This window comes from Coffea arabica, chromosome 1e (genome assembly GCF_036785885.1).
Source record: "Coffea arabica cultivar ET-39 chromosome 1e, Coffea Arabica ET-39 HiFi, whole genome shotgun sequence".
Classification (NCBI taxonomy): domain Eukaryota; kingdom Viridiplantae; phylum Streptophyta; class Magnoliopsida; order Gentianales; family Rubiaceae; genus Coffea; species Coffea arabica.
Window position 1 is genome coordinate 8790095 of NC_092311.1, and position 19294 is coordinate 8809388.

Consider the following 19294-nt stretch of genomic DNA (forward strand, 5'->3'; position numbering starts at 1 on the left):
TTTTGTTGCTTTTTCCTCCCTTCTTTACCCCGTAAATCAACAGAAGGCGCTCATTTTTTTAACTTGCAAGTTTTTTGCATCTACTGTTCCACAGTACATTATTTATGTGAAGTCATATTACGCATTTTACTTGTTTGCTGACAGATTGATTTTTTAACTGAATGCGTCACATCTTTTCTGCCTAAACTAAGCGCTAGAGTACTTGGGTACTGAAAAAGGTCATTTTTTCTTGGGTAAATTATTAGTAACCTCTATGTGGTTTCATCTATTGTCATATAATGTCCCTAACATTTCCAAATATGCACTTTGCACCTCCATGGTTTTGTATAAATGGGAAATTTTACAGAAAAGAGTATGTATGGCATCCTTAGTTGAAATACTAGCTGTGTCTTTACTTAAAATGTTAAATTAAACAATGATTTAGTCGTCTTGTACAAAATCATATAGGGATTATGTGGATAAATGTAAAAATTATAAGAAGTGAATATTTATGTAAATCATAGAGGGGTTAAGTGGATATTATGATATTATCACACGTCCTTTTAAAACACATGTGGTCTAATCATTGTAATTAAATATGCTTTCTATCTATTTTCCACTTTACACAAAATCACATGGAAGTTATGTGATTATTTTGAAATTTTAGAAAAGTCATGTGATATTATGCAAAACCATGGGAGGGGTAACATGTAATTTACCCTATTTTCTTGCTAGTTATTGCATCTTCTGTTCCACAATACCGTGTTAGCATTACGTTTCAACAAAGCATTGAGGAAGGTTGCTGACTGGAAGAGATCTCAATGGATCTTAAACACTCACACTCGACTCTCTACTGAACCGATGTGGGAGGAAGGTTGCTGACTGGAAGAGATCTCAATGGATCTTAAACACTCACACTCGACTCTCTACTGAACCGATGGGGGATGGGGAAACACTCGACTTAAGCTAGCTTTTAACCCTCACCGTGACTCTTGCTTCTTTTCAACAAAGCGTTGAGAAAGGTATCTAAGGGGGACTCACTAAAGTCCAACATCCAGGCAATTGCTGAGTGGAAGGGACTTCAATGGACCTTAAACACTCATACTCGACTTTCTACTGAACTGATGTGGGAGAAAGGGGATGGGGAAGTTAGCATTACTTATTTGATGACAAATCGATCTTTTGACTGGATGTATCAAATCTTTCTGCCAAAAAATGAGCGCCGAAGGTAAATAATCTGAGTGCTTGGGAAATTAAAAGGAACAGGATTAAAGAAAACCGTGGTTACATATTTGTTCTAGATTGCTAATGTATCTGTGAATGCCCTTCAACCTGCGATATGTGCATTCCAATTTAGATGACCACTAATACAATATAAGATGCATACTTTTCATTTTGCGTTTCTCACTGAGCAGCATGAGAGGTGCTAGGAACTCGAGATATTTGAAGTCCATTTGTACTCTTAAAATCAAACCCAATTTCGAAGTATCTAAATACGAAATTCTTTGTAACTACCATGGAGTGCAACTTTTGATGAGCTCTGGTAGTAAAGTTAAGGGATAATTTTAGAAACCTCCTTGAGGTTTTGACAGTTCGCTAGCCTCTCCTAAGGTTTCCAAAATTTCAAACACCTCCCCTAAATTTCAAACACCTCCTAAGGTCCAATTTTTACGTTAGCTCTAGTGAAATGATATAATTACCCTCACAACTTATCAAATATTTGGCAACTATGTTGACATTATTGCTTAAATCATTAGTTAGTAGGATTAACTAAATTAATGGCAATTTGAAAGATAAAATAATTTCTAATTTGCCATCACAAAAAGGCACCGTTCTTTTTGGAAGATAAATTTTATTATTTGGTTGCAGATTTTAAGTTAGTTGTTGTTGATCATGTTTAATAGTGACCTGACACATGATTAAATCATATCAAACGACGATGCATAAAATGGAAAATATGATATTATGTAGTTTGTATTATGTTTTGTGTGATTTGATCTTTTTTTTTTTTTAGATTTCTTGATAGTGCATTCTAGTGTCTTTTCTTGAGTTTCTTGATTATTATTTTCATTTTCATGGAACATGGGTGTTGTTTTGTATGAAATTGAGGTATGAGTTGGTGGTTGTGGATAACTTCTAAATAGAGAAAGTGCTAATTGATGACCCTTTTTTTTTTTCCTAGTTTCTACTTAGTTAATCAAGATCACTAATATAGGGTAGTTTTTGTTCACAGTATCTACTCTTGATTGTAAATGATGGTGGTGAGTTCCAGGATTCACCTGTATTGCTTGAACAAGCCATGTGTGTACGTTTCTAACTATTGCAGTTGTTCATTTCATTTAACTATTGCTTGAACTCGTCCAATACCCAGCTCTTGAATTGTCCTTTGTTGCGGTTTCATACTGTTGTTATATAGAGTCTCGTGCATTGGCTGTTGCAAATAGACATTATTAGAAAGGGTTGCAGAAAGAGCTGTTGGTTTCTGGTTTCCAAACTGCAATAGAAATCTTGGTTTTACCATCAGTTCCACTTACACCCCGTGAACTTTTATTCTTGTTGCAATAGTTATGCATTATTTGTGTTTTTGAATTGGGTTGGATTTGTTTTCAGCTACTTGGTTTTAAGGAAGGTGTCTGATCTTTTGGAAACCTCAAAGGAGGCCAGTGAGACTGTTTAATATCTTTTTCAGTTGTCAACCGTCTGAATCACTTTGCACTAATAGAAATAGTCATCACCAGAATCACTACCCTTCAGAGATAAAAATTGTTGGAGCAGCATCAACAGAAATGCGAAAGATAGCTCAAGTAGTATAAATTAATGGCCAGTTTTCAAAGGACAATACAATGCAACTTACTGGATCACATTCCCCCAGGCGCATGAAAGAACTCTACTGCCATCTTCAATCATAGAGCACTGGTATGCATTTTTTCAGGATCACATTATTGCCAACTTCAAGCATAAGTTACTGGCAATGGATCATTTCAGGCTTCAAAAACTAGCATTACAAACTCAAATCCCTAGATGTGTAAGAACAGGTCTCTGGCATCAATAAGCTTGGCTAGAACATTGTTTGATCAAGCTGACTGCAATTCACCCTCTTGAATGATCGCTTTACGATGATTAAAACATAGTCCATCAACTCAAACACTCTAGCCTGTTGATAATGGAGCTCGTAGCTTCCTAAAAGCCCTAATGTATATGCTGCACCCCTCATTCTCATAAAAAATTACAGGAAATACAACCAGAGCACTCAACTTCCTAATAAATATGCTACATGCATCTTTTTCACTTTATGGTATTTAGGCATAATAACATCATGAAGCTGAAGAATTACCATCAAATGATGCCAGATTGGGTAGTTCATACTGTTTATTTTGATATCTTTTAACTTCCACTAATTCTTTTGACCATCCAAATGCAATTCCTAGGAAAAGGAGAAAATAGAAAGTATAGACAAAGATCTTGTATCAACAAGTCAATATCCAGATCACTGCCAAACTTACTCTTATCAACACAAAATTGTGAATTTACTTTCAGAAAAACAATTAGATGGATCGTGTCATTGCAGAATAATGCATACATCCATGTCAGCTTTGTTGGTCGCACAATGAGGGATTATCTTTCCAAATAACATTGTTATAGCCAAATAATCTTACAAAACAAGAAATTAGTTGCTCATGAATCAACTCTTCAGCAGGAAGCTCAGAATCAACCTCTCTTTTCAAAGATGTAACTTCTTTATCTGTGATTCCACAGGGCACAATATGCTCAAAGTAACTTAAATCAGGATCAATATTAAACGCTAAACCATGTGAGGTAATCCCAGATGAAATACGAACGCCAATAGCACCAATCTTTCTTTCCCCAACCCAAACCCCAGTTTCCCCTGATTCCCCCGCACGAGCTTTCACACCATGCAAAGAGGCTAATTCAATCATTGTCAACTCAAGTGTCTCCACATATTTTCGAGCCCCAAATCCAATATCCCTGAGTGAAATGATTGGGTACAAGATAGCTTGATGCGGACCATGGTACGTAATATCACCACCTCTTTGCGTATAATGCAGTTCAGCCCCCATGGATTTGAGCTGTGACTCAGAAACTAATAGATTGTGAACTATTTGCCTTTTTCCAAGAGTATATGTAGGTGGATGCTGCAATGACAACAGAGTATCAGTAATTTTTCCACCCTTTCTATCTGAGACTAGCTTCTCCTGCAACTTGAGTGCCTCCAAGTAATTGAGAACTCCCAATCTCCAAACCTCTAGACTTCTCGTCAAAACCCTCATTTTCTTTTACTGCAATAGTTGAAGCAGTTGATCAATATTCTTCTCCATTTAATTCAACGCATGTTGATCAACTTATTCTGTTAGTTACTGAAAAAAATGAAGAATCATTACAGTCCATCTTAAGAGCCAAATTTGGTATGAACCGAATAATACCACACCTACTCCTCATAATACCCCCCCCCCCCCCCCCCCCCAACAACAATCTTTCTCCACGGTACAATAATTTCAAGAATGGGTACAACTTGGCATGTGCCGATTCTGCAGTAAATAAATCAGCCAAAGATTGTGTGAAGAATCTACAAACTATACCCAATATGCAAAGTTAAAACTGGTACTTAACAGCATTAATGCTAATTAAGAATCCATCCAACATTGTGATATCTTCAAATTCTGTAAAAATGCTAAGCTCCGCTAACATTAATTCATTTTTCCCCCTTTTGGTCACTTGAGAAATTCCATCCTCAGAATGCAACTTATCAAGTAATAGAAAGACAAGCTTTTGATTCTTACTACAAAGAGAGAGAGAGAAACTCACAAACAGCTTTCAAGAATTAGTTCAGGCATTTTATCAAACAAATAGGAGGCATTCACAGAGCTTAACTTCTCTAAGATTTGCATACATTCAGGCCCCAATCTATGGTCGTAAACCAGCCTATTATCAAGCCAATAGACCACCATTTTCCAATTACGAAGAAAAATGCAAACTTGAAGAACAACTTTCTCATAATCTAATCATAGCTAAATGCAAATGACACACGAGTTCGATGATATTAAAAATAAAAAATAAATAAAATATCTTAAAAGATTCTTACATTTTCACAATGGCTGGGGGAAGACTGAGAGGGATGGTTCCCGACGGCGGCGACTGTCTTTTAAGGACCGGAGAAACGCCGGATGGCGATGGGATTCTTGATCGGGTATACAATGGGAGTTCAATTAAGTTTTGGGTGAATTTCAGTTTTAGGACTGAAACTTTGAGTAATCTCATATTGATCTCAAATCTTTCATTGTATTAATTTAACTCCTCAAATTTATTATAAATACCTTTCCAAAATACAAATTCGTAGAGAAATTAATTAATAAGAGACGTGCTTTTCATGTTCGACCTTTATCCTCTTAGACTCTAAATCTATTAATTATACCAAAGACAAAAAACCTTATCTTCAGACTAACAATTTAGCAAGCCCAACAGTTGCTTTTTTATCAATTTGATAGCTTCAAAGGACTTCAGTTGCCAAATCAAAATTATTGTCAATGCAATTGATGAACTTTATTTGAGTATTTTCATTAGTAAAATTGGGAATTTGTTCTCTCACTATTTATTCGTTTTCTCTATTTTCTCTCTACTCTTAACATTTTTTTCACCTTTCTTCTTCCACATGAAAGAGATCTTGGTGTCAAATCAAATCCCTTCCCCCTTTTTTTTAATTTTATATTTAATAAAGTATCTTCTAAAATATTCTAGTGAGAGTTTTCTTCTCTCTTAGGCTATTTTAGTGAGAATTTTGTTTAGTTTTTTGTTATTTTTTTTAGATCTAAGAATTTTTTAAAATCTGTATGTTAGATCTGAAATTTCTTCGATCATCTTGTCAAATCTTAGCATCAGTTTTGAACTTGAATTAGTTGGATAGTATATTTGAGAGAATAGACATGCACTTATGGAGCAGCTTGTACAATTGGTCAATGGTTTGTGATTCACAGTGTAATCTTTTTTATTTTGTAATTCTATTAGATCTAATGATTTTTCAAGTCAGATATATCTATGACGTGTTCTACATATTTTCTGCCATTAGTGCAACTTTCTTTGTCAAGTTGTACGGACGATTTTCAGTTAGTTTATTAATAATATTGGTTTCTTTTTTATCAAAATTGAAAAAAAAGGTAGAGGAAGCTGCCCTCAAAAGTTTTTAAAATTTTAAATCCCTCCTATAATTTTAGTTATATTACTTTAGCGCCTCAAACAAAATTATGAATGGTTCTTCTCATTATTTTGTTTAATTTCTTTTCATAAAATATCCTGTATTAAATTAACAATTGGTTTGCTTAAATTAACAATTGGTTTGCCATATAATTAGTACTACTTTTGAATAATAGTTACGAAAACATTAAGTTTTTTTTTTAAAGTAGTGTTCTTATAAAAAACCAACTCTTAGTTTCTGTGATTACTACAACTTTAAAATAGCAACTAAGGTAGTACTATACATGTTACATAGGAAATCAATGACAAAAAAAATATCAACTATCATATGAATCGAAAAAGTTTCAATCACAATGTTGAATACATCACATTAATAGAAAATATCAGAGTATAGAGTCTAATTTTTCACAATTTTCTTTATTCTTTGTCTTTTTTTTTTTTTTGAAAATTTCTTATTTCTAATTATAGTCTATTGAACTTTCATTTTACATTTGATATGCTTTATTTGCTGTAGACTTTTTTTTGCTATTATATCTTTGATGATTCATCCCCCTAAACAAAAATTCGTCACTACTAGATGAAGATAAATATTTCTTGAAATTGTGTATAAGAATGTAAGAAGACAAACATAAAGCATGAAAATTGTTTCCCAAATAAAACAGGAAAAGGAAAAACCTATAATATACTAAGCAACAATCACTCTGCCAAACGACTAATTCCCAGTCAAGGTACGGAGAAATGAAATGGTGTTTATGTGTACCATTTGCTGTTCAATTTAAATGCTAACAAGTGACATGTTTCTGTTTAGAATTCAAGGATTTGTGTTTTCTTTTCTAATTCATAGGAAATTCAAGTGTAATTTTGATCGTCAAATTTAAGACTAACAGTAAAATGACTATTCTTATTTGTAAGCAATTATACTATAACATCTTTTAATTAGAGAAGCTGCAGGAATTTAAGTTTTCCAAAATTATCATCAAATATTTCTCTTTATAAATTCCATTGGAATGCATGGTGCCAGTGTCACCTTGAGATTTCTTGGTACTCTAATATATAAAGTTTACTCTTTTTCCAATCATAACATTTATTTTACTTCACCTTATGAGAGCAAATACAAATGCCATGGAAATGAAAGCAAGAATGTAACTCGAACCAAGAATCTTTATCGTTTCCTCTGATACGTCTCACATTACAAAATTTTGTCATCTGTTCTGAAGCCGTAGTCATAGGAATCATTTGGGATGAGGGCAATAGGATCCGTATCAGCTCAAAAGTGAGACACATAATTTTTGAGTCACTACATATTGGTTACAAATTTATAATTAGGCATAATCAAGAATCTTTTCCCAAAATTGACTTCCCACAAAAAGTCAGAGTCTGCTAATTGGAAAACATCTTTAGCTAATGACGTAATTTGTTTGTGCAAGATTCAGAATATGCTAAATGTATTGTTAATACCACTGTTTAGTTACTTTAGTAGTGTCATTAACTTATTTTTAATTATACATTTATATTAGTAATAAGACAAACTTTGGGATCAACCAAAAATAATTTTATTGACAAAATTCTTGCAACTTGTGAATAATATAATAGGAGTCCATGTTCTAAAATTTGAAGTCTTAAACAATAGAAGGAAGCGGCTAGAGAAATTAATGCGATACCAATTTCTACTCAAAGTTACTTAGCAACCAAAAACAAAGCCCAAAAACAAAAAAAATCATGGGTATCTCTAGTCTTATTTCCTAATTTTCACCAACTTTTCATGTGACTCATATCATGACTCTAATATTAATTTGGTGAACAAAGCAACATTGTAAGTAGTTTAAAGTTTGTCAACTGGGTGGTCAATGGGCGTGCATGAGAGGAACTTGATACATAAATTTTCAGAAAATTAAAATTAGAAGGGAAAAAGTGTCTAAATGCAAAACTAGATTAAAAGGTGTTGTTGTATGCTTTAACAAGGCGAAGGAAAATATGAACATGACAAATGCTATGAGTTACAGACCACTCTCAATATCAGCCACTTTTTTATATCTAGCATTATCGTACCTTTTTATCCTTATTTTTTTTAATGTATTTTTATCCCCTAATTTATAGATACTTTCTGGATTATTTAAAATTCAGAGCGGTATAACTAAAGTTGGGATAGTGTTATACACATCCATAATGTAACAGGCGTCTCTCACCTATCTATTTCTTGAAAGATAAGTTGGGTATACTAATAGTCTAATACAAGACAAAGCCAATAATTCACCTAATCAAAGGGATATAAAGTTGTTATTTGTCATACATACTATTCATAACACTCACTCACACATTTCACTTCTTACCTTTTACTTCTTAGGACAGGATATAATAATGACATTTACATCTTATCTTTCACTTCTAATGACAAGATATAAAATTGACCATCATATAAAGGCAGTGATTAAAAAGGGTGAATGCTTTTCACAATATATATGCACTGATAAAATGGAAAATAGAGTTGTACTTATACTAACAAAATAGAAAATAATAGAGTTGTGGTTATACGAACCACCATGACACTCCGAAAGAGAAGTTGAGTTGATGATAGAAACCTCTGTATTTCGTATTCGGATAAGATATTAAAATCTTTTCGAGCAAATCAGCACCTTACCGTTTGTTTCATCTAGAATAGATTCTTCTCTCTCCTTGAGAGCACTTTCTCTCTCTAGCCATAGAGTACAATTTCCCCCAAATGGGTGCTTTTCATAAAACATTACAAACAATTCAAATTGCAATTCACAAGGCTGCCAGTACCATTGATTTCAACAAAAATTTTCCTTTACGTAAATTAGACCACCAGATTTCGACTAATTTCTAAGGGCATTGATTAAACCTATAGTGTGGTAACTGTGTTATCATGAATCTGTGGAAGATTATTATTGAAGTGACCTGCTTGGAAGGTAGCCGATGGTTCTACTTCGAAGACAAAAGCGGATCTCCCTAGGACGTCTCTGCCCTCAGATCTACTTTTCTGTTTTCTGCGTTACTCTGTTTTAGTTTAGTCTAGATCTACCTTTTAGCTTGTGTTTTTTTTGTTAAGGATTTTTGTTTTGTTTTTTATCCTAAAGTTACCATCAATTGTGTCTTGGCTGAATCCTTCACAGCTTTTCTGGTGTATCTCGTTCCGATACAGGTGAGTTGGGCAATCATACTGGACGAGTAATCTATTAGGGAAACCAATAAGGACTGTATCAAGATGGTTGAAGAACTGGAAGAAGTCCTGAGGAAATTTGTTTTGTCAGAAAAGGAGACAAATGGAATCCAAATAGAGGGAAATGATGCTATACAAGGTTTGGCAGAATGTAGGAAAAGCATTATTGGGAAAGTTGCTGGTGACAAGGTTGCAAATTTAGCAGGTATGACAAGTTTTACAAATAATATGCGGACGTTCGCAAAAAATCTTATAGTAGTAGAGATTGGAGTAAATTTGTTTCAGTTCACTTTCGCAAGCCTTCATGATAGAGATAGGGTTTTGGGTGGGAGACCTTGGGTATATGACAACCAACCATTGGTGGTTCTTCCCTGGAGGGAGGGATTGGAAGGAGAATCCAAGGCATTTAATTCAACATGGATTTGGATTCAAATCTGGAATCTGCCTATTCATTGATAACAAAGGATGCTGGAAAAAAAATTGGGGGAGTATTTTTATCGGTCAAGGAGGTAATAATACCAAATGGAGGGAGTAAGGGTGGGAAACATATTAAAATTCTGGTTGAAATTGATCTGACCCAGCCATTGTTAAGGGGAACGATGGTGAAAATGAATGGGATTATCAAATGGGTAGAATTTCGATATGAATGTTGCCCGGACTTTTGTTATTGCTGTGGAATGATGGGACATAATGAGAACAATTGTAAGGACAACGGGAGAAACATACAAAGAGAAACTCAATATGGGGCATGGATGAAAGCTAGTAACCCAAGGAGTCCTGTCAAGAAAATAAATAGACCATCTCGTATGGAGAATAATAGTGGAACTATGGAAACACAATCCCAGGCAGGAAAGGAAGGAAACTCAAAGTTTATGCTTACTTGAGGTAATAGTGATCATAGTAGTGATAGAGCTGAGGAGCGGAGGTCTGATAACATGGCAAATGTTACGTCAGGAAAAGGAAATATATTGAGTCAGAACCTAAGGAAGGACAAAAAGAGGGTCAAGAGAGTTTGCTAGGAAAGGATCAGTGCCGTGTAGTTGGAGAAGAAGATAGGAATTTGCAGTCAAATAAGATGGAAATGAAGAAACATGAGGACCTGGAAATGGGGAAAAACAATGGGGACAACATAGAGGTAAATGAAAATAAGCAGTATGATATAATGTGGATTGATGGCCCGAATGAGTGCAGGAAGAATAATGAAGTTGGGGATAAGGTATGTGCACTTAAGATAAAAGACTATGGTAAGGAACCAGAAGATAAAAAACGGAAGGAATGCAGAGGAGAGAAGATAGGTAAATATAAGGGAAGCAAAGGATGGAGGAGACTGGTAAGGGAAGTTTGACGTAGGAAGCCTTTGTCATATTGGAATGGCAATACAGAAGCAGGGAAAGGAAACGACAAAAGAAAGATAGTAGCTACTGGTCTAGAAGGAGATACCAGTAAGGGGGGAAGATGAGGTACGGGCTAAGGTCAGAAGGATAGAGAACCAAGAAAACATCAACTGCATGTTGGAGGTGGTGGAGTCCAACCTAAATGGGGCTCTCAGGTCTCTATGAATGCTCTGGTGTGGAATTGTCGAGATGTGGGGAGCCCTTTGACTTTTTCCCAACTTGAGGAGACTGTGAAACTCCACTCCCCTAGCATCATTTTCTTATCAGAAACAAAAAATAATAAGACATGCATGAATAGGATAAAAATGAAGCTAAAATATGATTCACTGTTTGTCGTTGATCCAGTGGGAAAATCAGGTGGATTAGCAGCTTTTTCGAAGAATGAAGTTATAGTCTGTAAGGTCCTGTTTACTCAGTTCACTATAGAGTTGTTGATTGAGGATCAGGCAAGGGATATAAAGTGGTGGTTCATTAGTGTTTATGCAAGCCTAGTGGATCACATAAGAGAGCAACAATGGGAACTTATTAGCTTAAGAAGCAACTCTGGGGAAGATACTGGATCATAGTAGGGGATCTGAATGATATAGTCTCAAATGATGAGAAGTGGGGAGGCAATAGACGATTTGAGACGAGTTTCAGAGTATTTAAACATTTCATCAGGAGTAATCAACTAATTGATCTGGGATTTGAGGGTAAATCATGGACATGATGTAACAATTGGAAAAATGAAGGTGAAATTAAGGAAAGGCTTGACAGAATATTAGTGAGCAGAAAGTGGAAAGCTGAGTATGGAAGAGCCAGATGCATACACATCCACAAGGAAGCCGTAGACCACTACATGATGTTATTGAATATGGAACCATAATGAAGAAGGTGGAAGAAAAGATTCTATTTTGATAGAAAATGGTTACAGTATAGCGAAGTGGAAAAAGTGGTGCAGGGAGCTTGGGTCAAGGATCAGCAAGGGTCAAGGTTTTTCAAGCTACAAAATAGGATAAAAGAATGTAGAATGGCACTGCTTGATTGGGATAAAAGCTGAAAAGTAATGCTAAAAAGGAGATTCAGGAGCTAAAAAAACAAATTTGTTGGATAAAGGAGAGGGGTGGGGAGGATAAAAGGAAGATCCTGAATGAATTGCACAAGAGTTTGGCTGATGCTTACAAAGAGAGAGGAGATCTTCTAGGGACAGAAAGCAAGGATCAGGTGGCTTCAGGAAGGGGATAAAAACACTAATTTTTTTTCATGCTACTGTTGAAGCTAGAAGGAGGAAGAATGCTATACATACACTACAAAAGGAAGATGGTAATTGGTGCGAGTATGATAAAGAGATGAAATTGGAGATCACAAGGTATTTCGCAAACCTTTTCAATTCTTCACAGCCAGAGTCATTTGATACAGTCCTTGAGGGAATTCCACAATACATTACAAGTCAAATGAATGTGAGGCTAACAAAGCCTGTAGTAGAATAGAAAACCAAAAAAGCCGTGTTTTTCTTACACCCAAACAAAGCACCAGGTCCGAATAGCATGACTCCCATTTTCTTCCAACAATTCTGGAATATTGTTAAAGGTGATCTTATTGCCGCTATTTCTAGTTTCTTTCATTCAGGTAACCTGTTAAAGTCTATAAATGAAACTGTTATTACCTTGATTCCTAAAGTTGATGCCCCCATCCTAGTCTCTCAGTTTAGGCCTATAAGCCTCTGCAATGTGATTTATAGAGTCATATCAAAAATATTGGTCAACAGGCTTAAACCCTTCCTTAAATATTGTATTAGTTCCAACCAATCCGCTTTTATTCCTGGCAGACAGATTCTGGATAATGAAGTTATTGCACATGAGTTTATTCATTGCCTTCATAACAGAAGAACTGGTACAAACACTCACATGGCCCTCAAGCTTGACATGTCTAAGGCGTATGATAGGATAGAGCGGGTGTTTTTGGCAAAAGTTATGCAAAAAATGGGGGTTTGTCCAAAGTGGATCCAATGGATTATGAAATGTGTCTCTTCTGTAACTTACACTTTTAACATAAATGGGGAGAAAAATGGCTATGTGAAACCAACTAGAGGACTCCAACAAGGGGACTTTCTATCTCCTTACCTTTTGGTAATCATCTCTGAAGGTTTCTCTAGCTTATTGCAGCAGGCAATGCAATGCAAAAGGCTAACTGGGCTTAAAATTGCTCAATATTGCCCTGCTGTGTCACATTTATTTTTTGCAGATGATACCTTGATTTTTTGTAAAGTAATAGATGAAGAGGCACGAAAGATTATGCATATTCTCAGCACATATGGAGCAGCATCTGGTCAGATGATCAATGTGGATAAATCGGTCGTGTTTTTTAGTAAGAATACTAGAGATGATAGAAAAAATGCAGTGTTGGATATGCTGGTGGGCATGAAAGAAGTGCGGTAGAGTAAATATCTGGGTCTCCCTGTGGTTTTTAGGAGATCGAAGAGGCAGATTTTTAACTATATAAAACAAAAGATGATGGCAAGACTAACTGGTTGGAAAGAAAAACTTTTAAGTCAGGCAGGAAACGAGGTGCTAATAAAATCAGTCTTGCTGGCTATGCCTACATATGCTATGGCCTGCTGCAAGCTTCCAAAGGGGCTATGTGTGGAAGTTTGTAAGGAGATGGCTAAATTCTGGTGGGAAGATAAAGGACAGGAACGGAGAGTTCACTGGATGGGTTGGTCAAAGTTGTCAGAGGTCAAAGGAAAGGGGGGCTTGGGCTTTAGAGATTTGATGGATTTTAACAATGCAATGTTAGCTAAAAAATTCTGGAGGATATTAACGAGGCCAAATTTGATGGTTAGTCGAATATTAAGAGGCAAATACTTCAAAGGGGAATCAATATGGAAAATGAAAATAAAGGCAAGTGATTCCTGGATGTGGAAGAGCATTTTGTATGCTAGGGAACTGCTGGAGAGTGGGGTAAGAAAAAGGGTTGTGGATGGAACTACCATAGATATTTGGAGGGATAGATGGCTCCTTAGAAGGGGAAAGGAATGATCAGATCAGAGAAACCAACAGAGTGCCAATTAGACAAAGTGAGTGAATTGATCCAAAATGGTCAGTGGAATGTGGAACTGCTGAAAACAGTCTTTGATAAGAAGGATTGCAGGAGGATTAGAAGAATACCAGTTAGTATTACTAACTGCAAGGATAGATTGGTGTGACCATTATCAGCTACAGGGGAATATAATGTGAAGACAGGATACTTACTGGCAAAAGAGTTGAAAGATAAACATGGAATCAGAAGGGGACTAGGAGGGGACAGTAGTCGAAATGAACAAAATTCTGGTGCCTGGAAGTTTCTTTGGAGTCTAAATATGAAGCACAAGTTGAAGCATTTCATATGGAAATGTTTACATGGAATACTACCTGTAAATGAAGTGGTGAAAAGCAGAACGGGAAAGGGTGATGATAAATGTGCATGCTATGGAGAGTATATAAAAACAATGGAGCATATGTTCTTCTTCTGCCAACATGCGGCACTTGCATGGAAGATTGCGCCTATCAAGTGGGATGGACTGAATGAGCTTAGGCAAAACTTTTGGCATTAGTGGAATTGTTTAATGAAAGCTAAAAAACGAAGAGAAGGCAAGGATCATATAGTATTCACAGTGAATATCGTGTGGCAGATTTGGGAAGCAAGAAACCAGTTTCATTTCAGCAAGGAAAGGAGAGGTCCAGAGCAGATTATTAACAAAGCTATGCTGGAGTAGCAGGAATATGACAGTGGCAACCGAAAGGAAAATGTAAGAGATCCAGCAGAGGAGAACATGCGAGACAAAGCGTAATGGCAACCACCTCAGGAAGGAGTGATTAAAATTAACACAGATGCAGCCTTGAATAGTAAGATGGAAAGAGCTGGCCGGGGAATTCTTGCTCGAAGCAATAATGGTTCGGTAGTAAGTGCATGGGCTGGAGTTGAACAAAGTTGCAGTGATCCAATAGTAGAAGAGGCAAGTGCAATTAGAAGAGCTTTGGTTAAAGCAAAGCTGGAAGGTTGGAACAGAATAGAGATACAATGTGATTGTAAAGTAGTAGTAGATAAAATCATGGAAGAAAACAACCAAGATGCAAGAATTGGAACTATTGTGGAAGACATTATGAATATGAAAGAAGATTTTAGTACATGTTCCTTCTCTTTTGAAGGAAGAGAGGGCAACTATGTCAGTCATGAGTTGGCAAAATTTGCCTTAAATTTAGTAACGGACATCTAGCAGAAGGACTCCATCCCTGCTTGGTTAACTAGTTTAGTCAGGAGAGATATGGGGGCAGTTGCCCCAATTTTGTAACTGGTATTACTGTTTCTTTTTGCAATATAATGCTATGTTATCGCTAGGAAAAAAAAATCAGCACCTTAGCTGAAACTATATTTAACTTGTCCCACGTATTCAACATAAGTGCTCATTAATGTGTTTTCCATGGATCATGCCCATAATAGAAATGTCATACAAGAAAGTCCTAATAGAAAAAGGAAAGCATCCATGCAAAGTTTGCGAGTGTTTCACTCCTAAAAAAATTTACTTTATTTAATTTGAGAAATCCTCTATTTTAGAGAGAAATACACAAAAATCTCCACGGATTATGAAAACCCGAGAAAATTATTTCATTTTATTTACTTTGATATTAGAAATATTATATATAACGAATAAACGGTTAAATTAAATGCCTAATTGAATCCCTATAAAATTGAGAATTTAGAAAATATCCTAGAATAGTATAGAAAAAGTTAATGAATTAAATAAATATATGGCATTCATATCGTAATTTATGTCATTTGCAAATATTACTAGACACGTAACATATACTATATAGTTCAATAAGTACATGTCTAATAAATTCTTCTTAAAGCTAAATGTGTGAAACTCTACTAGATCAACGTAAGAAAATATTTCACGAAAATACAAATTAAGTTAGGAGTGAATGTATGAAATAATAAACTAAAGGACCAATTTAACCATTAACGGTTGGACAATTAACCATGCAACCAAGAGAGGAATTGAGCTTCTGGACAACCGAGGAACTTAGGCAATCAAATGCTTAATTACTAGAGCGGTGATTGAGAGAACACTAGGAAGAAAACAGCTCAAGTAGTAAGTAGCACCGACTGGGAAACATTGACCACCGAGTGGACTGTTCCTTCTGATTCTAGAGTCTTATAAGCTACTAAGTCCAAGCGGTGGTAGAAGGAAAATCAAGAGAAATCCACAGCCAATAATTTGCTGAGTCAAGCGGTGGAAGTGAGGAAACAAATAGAAAGTGGCTTGCTAAGTTGGGCGGTGGCTGAGTGGAGAAGCGAGGCTTCAATTCTTTTCTTACCAACCAAACACCAAGAGCAAAACTGAGAGAGACTAAGCCATTTCTTTTCATCTCAAGACACAACTAAGAGATAGGAAAATATTTCTGGTTCCTCCTTGTTCCAGTTTCCAACCGAGAGAGTGAGGGAGAGAGTTAGACATTTGCTAGCTTTATTTCTCCAGCTTGCAACCTCAAAACCGTGAGCCAAAGTGAGTGAGAGGGAGAGAAATCCTAGTGGTATACTTCACCTAATGGCCTCAATCGAATGAGAGTGGAGTAGCTAGAAGAAAGAGTGAGAGTTGGTGCAATTTTGAGGAACCGAAGCTCAACTTGGACCCGCCTGCACTCGCTGAATTCTAGAGAAAAGGAGTTCTTGTCCTTAGTTTAGCTACCCGAGAGACATTAGGAGGAAAAGGAGAGAAAGACCAAAAGAAAGAAACAACAACAACAACTAGGAACTCATTTCTGGCCTCCTTCAACCGTGAGAACCAGCTACAAAGAAAGAAGGAATGCAGTCTATCGAGCTAAGATAGGAGAGAGAAACCAGAACTTTATTTTCCTAACTTAGAGCCATAAGAACCAGAGGTAAACTACTATCTTTCTCTTCCATTTCTTCTACGTTTAGCTAGTAGTCTTTTAGATTGAGTTGGAACCAAGATAAAGAAAACTTTCTGGAAAACAAAGGTTGTCAAAGCTGGGAATGTTCGTTTGAAGCTGCATGTTCTCACTCTAATGTTTATATGATTGCAAGTCAGATTTGAGTGTAAAATGAAGAGATTATTAGAGGAAATTTCATACTTTTAAACTGCTAGCTGCTGAAACTCCTTCATCTTGGCCGAGAGAACAAAAGAGAGTATTCACCAACTTTTCTCTTCAAACCTCGGCTGTAAATTCTATATTGTGATTCAAAACACCTCATAGAATAAAAATTATCACCTGGATATTAAGTTTGAATGAGGAAAATAAAGAATTTTATGGAGAAAACTTGTTTTCCAAACTACCTACTTGCTGGAATTTTTCAACCTCAGCCGAGAGAGATGAAAGGGATTTTTTTCTGATATTTCTCTATAGATTTTGGGCTGTAAACTTTCATATTAAGGTTGATTACACCTTATAATATCATTAGATGGTCATGTATGTGAATTTTGGGGTGAAAATGTGATTTTTATGGCTGGATTCTTGTTTGAAAGACTGTTAGGCTAATAAACCATTTACAGTTTAGTCAATGGAATTTCTTGGCATTTGAATGGATATTTTAGTATAAAATTTGCTGGAAATGCTTGATTTGTACTTCTTGGTGTATTATGAGTTTGTTGGTGAGTGATTGGTGGTTGGAAATAAAATCTAAATAGTTAAAATGGAAGGAAAAGTTTGCTATACCAACTATAGGAATCAAAGGAGCCTTGTAAGTTATATAAGAAGATATCCATTTATTACTTGGTTTAATAGGCTCTATATAAATTGTATACATATCTTAAGGTAATAAACTAGTTAAGCATGTGGTCTTGGTTAATAAAAGATAGAATTATGTGACAAGAAAGTACTTTAAGGTTAGCTACTTCTAAACTTACCTTGTTAAACGTTGATGTTGAGTTTTAGTACGATAAATCTAACAGTATAAAAGTAGTGAAGTGACATTACTGGAATTGCTACTTAAACTTCCTTTATTTTGGAGATTAAAAGTCGAAGTAACAAGTGAGTGTGAGAAAATGTACTAGTTGCCTCATTTAAACATAGCAATGACTTAGATTTCGGGTGGAATGTAACTTAAGGCTAGAATACAACACGTATGTTGATTATACTTTAGAACTTCACCAAATGAGTAGTTAAATAATTATGGCAATTATAACTTGTCTCAGGAGACAGCGGTGTGCAAGAAAGCAATTCTGAGATTGAAGTGTAACTTTTGATTAGGGTGAGTGTTTCCGGATTTAAGTGTTTAATTGTTTATGTTTGCTTAAGTGAAATTATTTGATAAATATGCTTGTTATGAATTATTGCTAAGTGATTCATTGTAAAGTGTATCTCAATTGTCCCTCACCTTCTAAGTCGAGGGTGTACTTTATCGCACTCGGCTTAGTTGAGTTTGAAGGTTGATAATTGACTAAATGTTATTGTAAGTGTGCATGAATATAAGCCGTATGTGTACTTTACCGCATCGGCTGAACTGGGCCCCAAAGGGCTTGGTCGGATAGGATGGAAGCTTTGGGTAATTGTTTCGGTATACTCGAGTATTACCCTGAAGTTGGGAGATTATTGAACTGATTACTGGATGTAGGGGATTGTTTATTGTTTTGGAGGACATAAGGAGGTGATTTGGCGGAGTGTGCAATGATATTGAAATGAATGTACAATGACACTGAAATGAGTGTGCAATGATATTGAAATGACATTGAATTACTGAACGAAACTAAGTGCTACGTCTGGAACGGACGGGAGCCACCTCTAGAGTCCGTATCAGTATCGTATCATTTGAGGTGATTGATTACTTTTATTAAATTTGATATCCTAAATTGTTAAGTTTGGTGAATGTTTTATACTGCTAATTGGTTGTTGTATCCTTTTGAAAGTGACTATACAGTGAAATGTGCATTACTTACTTAATTTTACTGGTTAAGTGTTTATTGAATGTTACTTGTTCGGCAAACCTCACTGAGTTTTAGCTCAACCCTTTAGTTTTATTTTCCTTACAGAAGTTGGTGGTCAGGGAATGAATGAGGTATCTTAGGGAGTTAACGTGAAGACTTTTGTGATTGTAAATCCTTTAATATCATATTATGGTTGAGGCTATTATACTTGGTATTGTAAAAGATTTGAGCGTATGGTTTTGGTTTATCAAAATGTTATCTCTAAAGTTAATATAAGTAAGTGAACCCTGGCGAGAGAGGAATTCAGGCGGTCCGCTAACTTCTAGGGTATGCCCTAGGAGGAGGTGGGGCCGTCATACGGATGACTAAACATGTGAAGAGAAATATATAGTGAAATACCTAACCTTATCTAATCACCAAATTCTTGGAACATCTGAATCACCCACCAAATCCTTGGAATATCTGAATCACCAAATCACATATATAAGAGTCGTCGACATATATAAAAGTCATTGGAATATCTAAATCACCAAATCACCGTCGACATATATAAAAGTCATTGGAATATCTAAATCACCAAATCCCCGTTGACATATATGAAAGCTATTGGAGTCACCAACATCTGAATCATCG

The 19294-nt window shown here is 35.7% G+C and overlaps 3 protein-coding genes and 1 long non-coding RNA gene across 5 annotated transcripts; 3 read left to right on the forward strand and 1 right to left on the reverse strand.

Moving 5' to 3' along the window:
• Window positions 1-3484: 3484 nt before the first annotated feature.
• On the reverse strand, window positions 3485-5252 carry LOC113700653 (octanoyltransferase LIP2, mitochondrial). Of its 2 annotated transcripts, none has more exons than XM_027221122.2 (2): window positions 5081-5252; window positions 3485-4277 (listed from the first exon to the last, which is right to left on the reverse strand). In XM_027221122.2, exon 2 carries the CDS (start codon window positions 4266-4268, stop codon window positions 3567-3569), a length of 702 nt encoding a protein of 233 aa, XP_027076923.1. In that variant the 5' UTR covers window positions 4269-4277; window positions 5081-5252; the 3' UTR covers window positions 3485-3566. The 2 variants fall into 2 exon arrangements, with proteins under 2 accessions (XP_027076923.1, XP_027076919.1); XM_027221118.2 differs by having other exon boundaries at window positions 3485-4355.
• A 7998-nt stretch (window positions 5253-13250) lies between these two features.
• Window positions 13251-13775, forward strand: LOC113691080 (uncharacterized mitochondrial protein AtMg00310-like). Its single transcript, XM_027209272.1, has one exon. It carries the CDS (start codon window positions 13251-13253, stop codon window positions 13773-13775), a length of 525 nt encoding a protein of 174 aa, XP_027065073.1.
• Window positions 13776-14626: 851 nt separating this feature from the next.
• LOC140016036 (uncharacterized) lies at window positions 14627-14992 on the forward strand. The gene has a single exon (XM_072068913.1). The coding sequence runs from the start codon at window positions 14627-14629 to the stop codon at window positions 14990-14992; it is 366 nt and encodes a 121-aa protein (XP_071925014.1).
• A 927-nt stretch (window positions 14993-15919) lies between these two features.
• Window positions 15920-18720, forward strand: LOC140008532 (uncharacterized). Its single transcript, XR_011815944.1, has 2 exons — window positions 15920-16658; window positions 17933-18720. It is a non-coding gene; the product is annotated as an uncharacterized lncRNA (long non-coding RNA).
• The last annotated feature ends 574 nt before the right edge of the window (window positions 18721-19294 follow it).

Excerpts from the sequence above, each read along its gene's own strand:
- LOC113700653 (XM_027221122.2), bottom strand. The coding sequence starts at position 4,268 with ATGAGGGTTTTGACGAGAAGTCTAGAGGTTTGGAGATTGGGAGTTCTC.
- LOC113691080 (XM_027209272.1), top strand. The coding sequence starts at position 13,251 with ATGGCAAGACTAACTGGTTGGAAAGAAAAACTTTTAAGTCAGGCAGGA.
- LOC140016036 (XM_072068913.1), top strand. The coding sequence starts at position 14,627 with ATGGAAAGAGCTGGCCGGGGAATTCTTGCTCGAAGCAATAATGGTTCG.